This window comes from Bremia lactucae, linkage group LG1 (assembly GCF_004359215.1).
Source record: "Bremia lactucae strain SF5 linkage group LG1, whole genome shotgun sequence".
NCBI lineage: Eukaryota > Oomycota > Peronosporomycetes > Peronosporales > Peronosporaceae > Bremia > Bremia lactucae.
Window position 1 is genome coordinate 14,014,249 of NC_090610.1, and position 12,270 is coordinate 14,026,518.

The window sequence follows — 12,270 nt, forward strand, 5'->3', positions numbered from 1 at the left end:
CTTCACTCCTTCCGCTATACGTCGGTATTCTTAGCCCGTCCACCTTAAGCCCACCTTCCTTTTGGGAGTTAGCCAAGGATTTGATCAATTCTTGTTGTTGCTGTAGCATATGCATCATTTGCTGCATAGGCTCGGCGTTTGAGGGTTGGCCCATAATGGAAGAAGATGTGTTCGGAACTTTTAAAAGACTTAGTTGTTTAGTTTATTTATGTCTATTAAGTGAAACCGAAGATCCTTTAAGATGGTGCGCTCGACTTCTTCCAAAAGCGCGTCTACTTCGTGTAGCGGAGCTGATAAGGTGGACCCTTGTTTGGGCAGGCAGGCTTTCTCCTTGGTGAGTTGCTTTGCTAAGATCTTTGCAATGCGCCGAGTCTTTTGTAAAGACGCAAGCAGATCGTTCGCAGTGTTTGCAGACTTCTCACCGTACTCAAAGAGGAAAGCTTTACTGCAGTAGGCGGCATTTGCGTATTATTTTTGTCTTCTTGTTCATATAACTCAACGATTATTTTTGCCTTGGGTGTAATGGGTTATTTGTTGCTCCTATCTGAATGTCTTAATGTTTTACCAAAGCGGGTCCCAACCTAGATTGATAGGCGCTAATTGCCAGGTGTACGCTTCGGAAGAGTGTATACTGGAATTATGCCTGGAAACTGTTTCTCAGCGGTTCGACAGTGTTGGATCAGTTGTTTGCGGGAAATTCCCATGGTTTAAGAGTACCTTACTGGCTGCTATTGGAGTCCATGAAGTCGTTGGGTGAATTATCGAGCGGTTTGCGTAGAGTCGATCGGACGGTGTAGAAGCGTTGAGACGGCTGAATGCGGATTCGGTTAATTTGCTAGTATGCTTTTCGTCTTTTGATGGATATTAAAATTTAGATCGAGGCCTGCACAACTATTCGTAACCTGCCTCCTTTGTCAAAGCATAATAAAGACTTGGAGGACAGACGATGGGGCAAAGGTCGCAACAGACACTCGTTGGTATTTCTTTACAAGACCACGTACTACAAGCGCAGGCTCTTTGCTTATAACGAGGCAGATTGGGCATTAGTATTTGAAGTTGTGCTGTGAACTGACTTGTTCTTCATTCAACCTCTCGCTTCACTACGCAAGTTGTCGCGTAGGAAGAAGGGACAATTTAGGGTTTCAATGTGTAAAGGTACCCCTAAAGAGCCATATATAACAGCCAATACAAGTACAGCCGCTGACTCGGAATTAAGTGATCCTTGGTTTAAAGATTGCTCAAAGCAAGAGCTCTCGAGCAAGGGGAGTCCGCTCAATACTGCTAGCATCTTGTCAATCGCGACAATCTGGTGGATGCATCCTCTTATGAAGCGCGGCTACAAGGCTCCATTATACGAAAAAAGCGTATGGGATCTCCCGACGCTAGACCAAGCCCGTCCTCTCCAAATCAAGTTTGACAAGTTTATCGCTGCCGAGGCCGAACGAAGCGCAATGGACAACCCAAACGTCCTAATGTAAATCGTGCGATCTAAAAAGTGTCAAAGACACGTGAGTCGGTCGACTCGTACTTAATCGAAATCCACAAATGTTTTTGCTGAAATTGAGCAGTTAGCCTTTTCGCCGTCGTATATAGTTCCTGGTATTGAGCCATCGCCTGATAAAATGCTACAAGGTCGTCTCTTTTCGTATCAAGATACGCAACGCTACCGACTGGGTGTGCATTATAATCAGCTTCCAGTTAATCGTCCTTTGTTTGAACCACAGACCTACCAGCGAGATGGCTTGATGACTATGAATGGCAACATGCATGGAACAAGCAAGTATTTTCCGCATAGCAAGAAAGGCCCATAAGAAAATAAAACGCCCCGCTTTCGCACTTATGAGGGTGACCACGCAACTGTGGACAAGTATTCCACCTACGATGACGACAATTATTCGCAAGTTGGCATCTTTTACAATAAAGCTTTGGACATGGCTGGACGCGAGCGTCTGACTGACAATATCGCTAGCTCGCTCGTCAACGCGTCTGCACCCGTGCAGGCACGCGCAATTGAAATTTCATCAAAGTGTGACCCGCACTATGGGCGCCGTGTGCAGGAAAGATCCAGGAAATGACGGTGCAAAAGGAAAGCGACAAACCCAATCCTCTACCAGCCGCATCGGATCTGAATCCGCCAAGGAAGCCACTTACTCCGGCACCGCCGTGCGCGGAGATGGCTCCACGTCTATAGACATATTTTTATATTCCTGTAGCCATTTCAGTGATATCGCCGCTTTTTATTGGATAAGAAACGCAGAATCAGATAGAGCTACCATAAAAATGCGCAAAAAATGGTATTTTGGGGGTGACAACCTAAATTGATAACGAACTGACTATTCAATACGAATGATTCGTACAAATAGTGACTTCTGTAGCCAAGTTTCTTTTTTTAACAAATCTTTCAATAAATTTTCACTCACCCTTCTTCGCGTTGGCACGATGCCCGAGTCTGTTCAACGTCGCATCGTTTCGGAACTTGATATGAATTCGATGCGGCGCATAAGCGACGCGCTCCTACTTGCCCAGAATCGCGTCCGTCGTGCTACAGACCGCGCTAAGCAGTCCAAACAGTTCGTGTAACGGGCTTAAGTTGCCCTAATGTTACACAGTCCCCGTTAAGAACATTTGGTGTACTTAAGGGGATGGCCAATTACTAAATAATAGTAATTAGACCCAACACTCGGGTGTGGTGCACATTTGTGACCAACCNTTTAGATCGAGGCCTGCACAACTATTCGTAACCTGCCTCCTTTGTCAAAGCATAATAAAGACTTGGAGGACAGACGATGGGGCAAAGGTCGCAACAGACACTCGTTGGTATTTCTTTACAAGACCACGTACTACAAGCGCAGGCTCTTTGCTTATAACGAGGCAGATTGGGCATTAGTATTTGAAGTTGTGCTGTGAACTGACTTGTTCTTCATTCAACCTCTCGCTTCACTACGCAATTTGTCGCGTAGGAAGAAGGGACAATTTAGGGTTTCAATGTGTAAAGGTACCCCTAAAGAGCCATATATAACAGCCAATACAAGTACAGCCGCTGACTCGGAATTAAGTGATCCTTGGTTTAAAGATTGCTCAAAGCAAGAGCTCTCGAGCATGGGGAGTCCGCTTAATACTGCTAGCATCTTGTCAATCGCGACAATCTGGTGGATGCATCCTCTTCTGAAGCGCGGCTACAAGGCTCCATTATACGAAAAAAGCGTATGGGATCTCCCGACGCTAGACCAAGCTCGTCCTCTCCAAATCAAGTTTGACAAGTTTATCGCTGCCGAGGCCGAACGAAGCGCAATGGACAACCCAAACGTCCTAATGTAAATCGTGCGATCTGAAAAGTGTCAAAGACACGTGAGTCGGTCGACTCGTACTTAATCGAAATCCACGATTTTTTTTGCTGAAATTGAGCAGTTAGCCTTTTCGCCGTCGTATATAGTTCCTGGTATTGAGCCATCGCCTGATAAGATGCTACAAGGTCGTCTCTTTTCGTATCAAGATACGCAACGCTACCGACTGGGTGTGCATTATAATCAGCTTCCAGTTAATCGTCCTTTGTTTGAACCACAGACCTACCAGCGAGATGGCTTGATGACTATGAATGGCAACATGCATGGAACAAGCAATTATTTTCCGCATAGCAAGAAAGGCCCATAAGAAAATAGAACGCTCTGCTTTCGCACTTATGAGGGTGACCACGCAACTGTGGACAAGTATTCCACCTACGATGACGACAATTATTCGCAAGTTGGCATCTTTTACATTAAAGCTTTGGACATGGCTGGACGCGAGCGTCTGACTGACAATATCGCTAGCTCGCTCGTCAACGCGTCTGCACCCGTGCAGGCACGCGCGATTGAAATTTTTTCAAAGTGTGACCCGCACTATGGGCGCCGTGTGTAGGAAAGATCCAGGAAATGACGGTGCAAAAGGAAATCGACAAACCCGATCCTCTACCAGCCGCATCGGATCTGAATCCGCCAAGGAAGCCATTTACTCCGGCACCGCCGTGCGCGGAGATGGCTCCACGTCTATAGACATATTTTTATATTCTTGTAGCCATTTCAGTGATATCGCCGCTTTTTATTGGATAAGAAACGCAGAATCAGATAGAGCTACCATAAAAATGCGCAAAAAATGGTATTTTGGGGTGACAACCTAAATTGATAACGAACTGACTATTCCATACGAATGATTCGTACAAATAGTGACTTCTGTAGCCAAGTTTCTTTTTTAACAAATCTTTCAATAAATTTTCACTCACCCTTCTTCGCGTTGGCACGATGCCCGAGTCTGTTCATCGTCGCATCGTTTCGGAACTTGATATGAATTCGATGCGGCGCATAAGCGACGCGCTCCTACTTGCCCAGAATCGCGTCCGTCGTGCTACAGACCGCGCTAATCAGTCCGAACAGTTCGTGTAACGGGCTAAGTTGCCCTAATGTTACACAGTCCCCGTTAAGAACATTTGGTGTACTTAAGGGGATGGTCTATTACTAAATAATAGTAATTATACCCAACACTCGGGTGTGGTGCACATTTGTGACCAACCCTTGTGGATGTGATGCACATGGGTGCATTCACATTAGGAGGGATGACGCCCAGCATCATCCGTGATGACGGCTAGCGTCATCTGTTACGAGGTATCTATAAAGATACGCTCGCAATACATATTAAATGATATCTATACAGATAACATTTGGTAAAAATAGGTATTTGTATTTAATTCTATTAAATATAAATCAGTCTGAAAACTACTTCCTACTTGGTAAGTGCGCACGAGGAGACGGATTACCGCTCCCGTGACGACACTTTACCAGAGTTCTTAGTGTGTTGGGTGAGGTCGCTTGCGCGCCCACCACAACTACCTCACTGCACGCAAGAGAAGCAGGTTTAACCGCTTCCTCGCTGTGCTAGGGTGTGTGCCTAAGTAGAGCGTGGCCGCATTACGACGTGCCCGCCTACACTCGGTAGCACTTGAAATCCTTCCCACGACCCGCATCTCTGCGTGTGTACGTGAGGATGAGCCTCAATATTGATTGGGCTCATTTTCCCCACCTCTCCGAACATCATCGGGAGGTGGCAGGGCTAATGGCGCAGGGACTTGGTGAACAAGCCCTGGCCAGGCTCCTGGGTAGTCCTCCTGAGCAACATGTTGCTCAGTTGGAGCAGTTTGAGGCATTCGTGCTCGGACAGCGGAGGGCCGCGTCCGAGGCACAGAGCCATGCTGCGGCGGAGTCCGTCACTCAGACTCAGGATGAGCTGAGGCATGAGCAGGCTCGGAGCGAGGCTCTCAACAGGACTGTTGAGATGCTCTCTGCCCGGCCGCATCAGCCGAGGCCCATTCGGATGGACCCGCCCAAGTTCGATGGAACTGCGGCGCACACGATTGTCCACTGGCTTTTAGCCGTGGAGCAATGTGGTGTCGCCCAGCTCATCGAGGACGACAGCCGGATGGTGTCGTACGCTATGTCGCATCTGCGCGGTAAGGCCTCAGAGTGGGCTTACTCGGCGCTTATGGCGGACAGAAAAGCGTTCCCCTCATGGGCGATCTTTAAGGATAAGATTCGCGCCATGTACCAGCCGCCGAACAACGAAGTGTTGCTTCAGGCGCGCTTCTTTGGGGCGCGACAGGCGAAGCGATCTCTGCAAGAGTATGTGCAAGAGATGCGCTCGCTGTCCGCATCCATAACCGTAGGTCCGATTCCGGAGCACATTAAGGTGCCCACGTTTATGAACGGACTACGGCATGGCCCATCGCGACAGGCCCTTTTCAGAAAGGTGCCGTCGACGATGGAAGAGGCAATCCAAATTGCCTTAGTTGAGGAGCAATCCTACAACAGTGCCTCGGCGACAGCTTGGTATAAGCCGTCGGCCGAGAGGACAGATGCCACTCCTATGGAGTTGGGCAATGCAGACGTGGTCTGTTTTAAATGCGGCAAGCGCGGCCATATGATGGCTCGCTGCTATGCCAGGGTCCCTGTAGGGCAAAGACGCCCAGCAAGAGAACTCCCTTTCCAAAGGGCGATTGCAAGAACCAGCGTGCGCGACGCATGAGTTATACATCGACCACTAAGGGGTCGGGAAATGCAGGAGCGTAGTAGGGGCGGGATGCCCCACTGACACGGACTCTGAAGCTACCCGTAAGTTCCGAGTTGTGGAACAAATGGGAAGCATAGTCCCTGAGGTCTCGAAATTTCGGACCTCAACTCTGCTGGTCTATAGTGCTCAAGAAAGAGGCTATGACCAGGTGATGACCCTCCTAGTAGATTCGGGTGCATCACAAATTTTGTGAAACTCGCGGCTCTAAGAAATAAGAAAGAGACCAGCGATGTTTGAGTCGCTTTGCCAGGATGGCAAGCGAGACGAGGCGACAGTTCGTTTAGCGAACGGCGCGCTCGTTAAGTCTGAGGGAGTTCAGGTAGAACTCGCCTTCAGCTTTAGTGGCTTCTCTTGTAAAGATAAGTTCACAGTGCTAGGTATGGAGAGTCAGTATGACCTCATCCTAGGCATGCCATGGTTGGCAAAACACCAACCATGGAAAGACTGGCGTACACGCACAGTTGCGAGCTCTACGCAGGGCACCGGAAAGGATGTGCTACTGCGAGAGGCATATGCAACTGATGTCGTGTCGAACACAGTTGAGGGTGCGTTGACGGGATGTCAAACGTCACCAATTCCTACCCAGCTCGTGGAGACTGGGGTAGTGAGAAGGACGATGACCAGTAGTCATGCTTCCGAATGTCCTGCACAGAGCCGAGAACCTGTGGCAGTAGACGGCGAGCTGACAGGAAGTCAAGCGTCGCATAAATCGGCACAGTGCCTAGAGCCTGGTGCGGTTGGAAGGGGTGCGTTAGCCAGGAGTGCAACGGCACCCGCTTCCCAGAAAAAGGTCGTGGTGACTCGAAGAACGAGTACCCGACAGATTAGGACGTTCTAAGGCACGTCTAAACGAGTGACCTTTAAATCAGTCTCTAATAAAGAGGACAAACCTTTGAACGAGGTGTTCGAGGCCGTCAAAGACGAAATTTCGGAGGCATCCTCAGTTGAGCTGCTCCGGCAAGTCTGTAAATCTGCCGAGGAGTTAATAAATCTCCCAGAGACGTCGTGGGATCTGTTCCTTGCCGAATTAAAGGAGGGAAAGATCCACGAAATAGTCGCACCAGTTCCAGAAGAGAACTTGGTTGACTGTTGCTCGTCGTCCACAATGGACGAGAGCGTCCTTAGAAACGGACAAAAATAAATGGTTTGCTGCTCATGGATGGGATGCCTTGAGAGACAGTCCGTTCTTTGAGGTTCTGTGGAAAAAACGCGATGTGTTCCCAGGAAAAGTGCCGAGCCGCCTACTAGCAGATAGGGGCATCGAGCACGAGATAGACCTCGAACCTGGCACCAAGTATTGTGTGACCAGGCAATGGCCGTTGCCGAAAGAACAAGTCGATTATATCGATGAGTTCTTCGACAAGCGAGCCAAGGCGGGACATGTGCGTGAGAGCAAATCGCCTCACTGCAGGCTGACCTTTTGTGTGCGTAAAGCCACAGGTGGATGGCACGTGGTTCATGTTTACTATAAGCTGAACATGGCGACCATACCGGCGCAAACGCCAATTCCGCGGAAAGATGTCTTGTTGAACTCCATGGAAAGTCAACTATCTTTTCCGCGTTGGATTTGAAGGATGGCTACTATCAGGTACTCATGAGAGAGTCCAATGTAGCCAAAACGGCAGTAAGCACCCCAAGCGGTATGCTTTGGGAGTGGCTTGTGATGCCCTGAGGTTTGAAAAACGCACCAGCGACATTTAACCTAGTGGCGGTTTACGTAATGCGTCAGCACCGTGCTTACGCACCGCATTAATATGACAATGTATTCGTGCAGAGTAGGTCCGAGGACGGGCTGCGCGCAATAGAGTCGCACAAGCGTCATTTAGACGCTGTGTTGCAGACTTAAAAGGACGCCTAATGGTACGTTAACTTGCAAAAGTGCGTCAAAGGGGTTCCCGAGATACCTGTGCTGGGCTGCATCGTGGGTACACATGGTGTACGAGCAGACCCAGACAAGGTAAAATCGGTAAAGGAATGGCCAATCTCACGGTATGTGAAGGATTTGCGCCAACTCATAGGGCTCGCTAATTACTTACATAAGTAAAGCAAGAATTATGCTGAGCAACTAAACCATTATCTGACCTTTTTAAAAAGGACACAGAATGATTTGGGTAAATGAACAAGAAGATGCGTTCACAACAGTAAAGCAATATTTTGTTGAGGCACCGGTCTTGGCATTTTCAGACGCGGATAAGCTATTTTGCGTCGTCTGTGATGGAAGCAATTTCGCAATCGGTAGCGCGCTCCTGCAGAAACAGCGTTGACCGTGTCATCTCTTATCAATTCCGGCTATGAAAGGCCGCGGAACTGAATTACCCCGTGCATGAAAAACAGCTACTTTCAATAAAGTATGCTCTTGTCAAGTTTCGGGTGCACCTATTGGGCACCGAACCATTTGTACTTGATGCAGATCACGCATCACTGCGGACTGCAATAAACCCACCGCACCTCTCGCCTAGAATGGCTAGATGGCTCACATTCTTCTCTCAATTCACTTTCAAAGTTGATTATAAGCCGGGTAAGTCGAATGTCTTGGCTGACGTTTTATCGCGCGGACCAGACTTCGAGGTAAGACACCAGGAAAGTGTGTCTAGTGCTACCAAGTGTACGCGGACACGTCTTTATGCGGCAACGCTCTGCTTAAGCTCACACCCTAGCACAGCGAGAAAGCGGTTTGACCGTCTAGTCTCGCGTGTTGTGAGGTTGTTGTGGTAGGCGCGTTAGCGACCTCACCCAACGCACTAAGTACTCTGGTATACGTGTCGTCACGGGAGCGGTAATCCGGCTCCTCGTGCGCCCTTACCAAGTAGGAAGTAGCTTCAGACTGATTAATATTTAATCGTAATAAATATAAATACCTATTTTAACCAATTATAAAATGTAATCACTCTGTAGCGAACATTAATATGTATTGCGAGCGTATCTTTCTAGATACCTCGTGAAACGGATGCCGCTAGCCGTCATCCTTCCTAATGTGAATGCACCTATGTGCATCACATACACAAGGGTGGGTCACAATGTGAACCACACTCAAGTGGTGAATCTAATTACTTACTTAATTACTTTATTTAAGTAATTGACCATCCCCTTAAGTATACCAAGTGTACTTGACGGGGACTGTGTAACATCAGGATAACTTTAGCCCATTACAGGTTGACTCAAACTTAGTCAACCTAACAGCAGAACTGTTGTTTCATTGTTCAAATACGGTAATATTGTAAATTATAGTAACGATTATTTAATAATAACTTCTCAGTTATTTCTCATCTAGGAAATAATAATATTCATTCCTGTTTTGGAAGTAAATTTGTGTCATGTTACATTCGAGCCACGTGATGTCTTTTAGCGAGAGATAGGCTTTAGATCACAAGGTATGATAAGCATCAGTTGTGGAGAGCATAACATAGGGAGCGTTAGAACACAAAATTCTTTCCTCGAAGATAAATTCAGCGATAATCCAGGTTGCCTCACATGCGGTCAGTTGGTTTTATTCCTACAAGCTGAAGACCACGACGCAGCACGGCATCAGTTGCAGCACATAGTAACAATCGACTGTCCTGACGAGGGTCTTGAAGTACTCGACATTTCTCATAAAAACTGTGAAAGTGGCCAGCCACACGAAAAAGATAGTCGCACAAGATGTGAGGGTAGAGATGAATCATAGCGGCCTCAACTTCATCGTGAAATTGAGAAAGAAGCAACGCCAAGGCCCGCTCAGAGGGGTGCCAATCAAGTGATGCCTGAGCCAACAACTCTTGAGCTGCTAAAGTGTCGCTTGAGAGTCCTACTATCGATTCCCAAGACGTCTGGGCATTCTCCAAACCACTGGCCTTGCGTAAAATGCCCTGCAATCTCGCAGACGCATACATGAGATACACGCCCGTGTTTCCTTTGAGGTTAAGTACATTGCTCATAACGAATTTGTAATTTCGCTCGCGCTGCTGAGCGAGTTCAAAGTAGCGCACTGCTGCATCTCCAATCACGCGGTTCTGCGCATCAATCTGCTCTTTTGTCAGAAGAAGTTCGGTAGCGACGGTGCTAGTGGTTGCAGAAGCTAAAGATTGTTTCGAACACTCTGCGACCGCACCATCAAGCAGATCTTCTAAATAATCAAAAGCTCCGTTACGTGAGCTTAGTTTTGTACCATTGTTCCCAAGCACCAAGCCAAACGGGGCATGTGTCAACTTCACATTCTCTTTCTTTAGTCGTTTATCCCACTTCGCTTGTCGCACAGCAGCGAACAAGTGCTTAAAGTGAAGGTGCTGGCTTTGGTCTGTCACGTAAACAATCTCGTCGTACAGAATTGGGTCTACCCCTGGAAAGCCATGAATTCGATAGTAGAGACAAGTAAGATCTATTGTCGCATACAAATAGCCGCCATCGCTTTTGCGAAGCAGCATCGGCGGCTTGTCCGGACCGTCAAGGAAAATGCCTAATGCTCCTCGTGATTCGACTGCTAAGCCATTGTCTTTCATCTTTTGAACAATAACAGGTACGAACGGCATGTACGTGGACTCGCCACGCTCCTGTACGTGAACTCCAAGTCGTTTAAAAATGCGCTGATAGGCTACCCGGCTCACCTGACACGCACGTTCCCACGTCCTACGGATGTCTGGGTCTACTCCGGTATCGGAACCAAGTCGTTGCAGCTGAAGAACAACATCCTTTACCTTGTGCTTGAACTCCGCATCCACCTCACTTTGCATCTTGCCCAACTCGTAATATTTGCCCATTTGCGCATCTGTAAGGGTTTCTAGAGGAATTTGCTGCGCTTGCAGTGCAACGATAAGGGTAGCGAGGGCAGATCCAACGTCACCCGTGTGGCTGATTCTAGCTACCCGATGACCTCGAAATTCGAGTAGATTACAGATGCTGTCACCCAGCACGGACGATCTTAGGTGGCCAACATGCAGCTTCTTTCCCATATTAGGAGCTGCGAAATCTACAAGAATATTTTTCTGCTCACTGGGAGGGAGAAGAGCAGGGCGGACACCCTCAGTAGCCAAGCGCACAGCCTGACGCGCCACCCATTCGTCATGCAGGACGAGGTTCACAAAACCGCCCTTAGTGACAAAGACATCTTTAAAGAGAGTATCTCGCTGACTCTTCTTCATAATGAAACTGTCTGAAATTATTTGAGCTAACGCTTCAGGCGTTAAAGTATCTGCTGCCGCCTTACTCTTCTTCTCACGACTCCCCAGCTGTAATGCAATGCTCGTTTGGTAGTCTGCATTCTTTTGTGCCGAGCGTCGCACCCCTAGCGAAGTGTCCGGCAAAATGGAAACGTCAATTAAAGGTTGCAAGGACTGCAGAGAGCAACGCAAGGACTGCTGCAGGTGCCATGCGCAGGATAAGGCGGAGCGAGACAGCGACATATTTTAAAATTTGAAAAATTTACGAAAGATGACAAAGATTTTGTCAAAAGGTGAATGGGCACACATTGGTTGAAACCTTGTTGTGGTACATTTACCTTGTGGGTAAAATACCTTTCATCCTATTATTAAATAGTTGATTACTTAAATCCCATTTATTATGGGAAACAACGCCAGAAATAAATCTGAACAAGTGGCAGGCATCTTTACGGATCGATGCTGTCAGCTGATCTTTAACTCATATTTTCTGAGCCAAGGTAAACCTAGGATGACATCAAATTTGTCATCCAAATCCAGTACGATGAAATCATCATCATACTGTAAATCTCTTAACGTGTAGTGAAATTTTACTACGCGTTTCATTACTGTTATCGATGCGCCTGTCGCTAGACGCACCGTCATCCTCGTGGTAGGGATGTCGCGCTCAACATATTTGAGCCTACGACCCTCTAGTGACTGGCGACGAATAAAGTCTTTCGATGCTCTGCAGTCTTCTAGGGCTCTAAGTGACAAATCATTTGTCACTTTTACCTATAAGGTGATGAGGGACACCTCGTCACCAGGTGCAGAGACACATAATGATTGTGTGTCTGGACCAACTTTAGTCAAGAGGTTTACAAGTTCTCTTGAGGTTGCTGGATCAGTAGGTCGTCCGCCCCTACCGACCCGACCGTTTTTTGGCGGTCCGCCTCGTTGTTGCGATTTTGAAACAACGCCGGATCCGCGACCGTTGCCCTTTTTGGCATACGGTCCAAAATTACGTTCAGTACCTTTCGGTGCTTGGCGTGGGGCACTACACTCA

General features: G+C 47.7%; 1 protein-coding gene across 1 annotated transcript; it reads right to left on the reverse strand.

The window, feature by feature from the left end:
• Positions 1–9,563: 9,563 nt before the first annotated feature.
• On the reverse strand, positions 9,564–11,210 carry CCR75_002016 (uncharacterized protein; the record flags this gene model as incomplete). Its single annotated transcript, XM_067960116.1, has 1 exon — positions 9,564–11,210. The coding sequence occupies one exon, from the start codon at positions 11,208–11,210 to the stop codon at positions 9,564–9,566; it is 1,647 nt and encodes a 548-aa protein (XP_067814911.1).
• Positions 11,211–12,270: the final 1,060 nt, after the last annotated feature.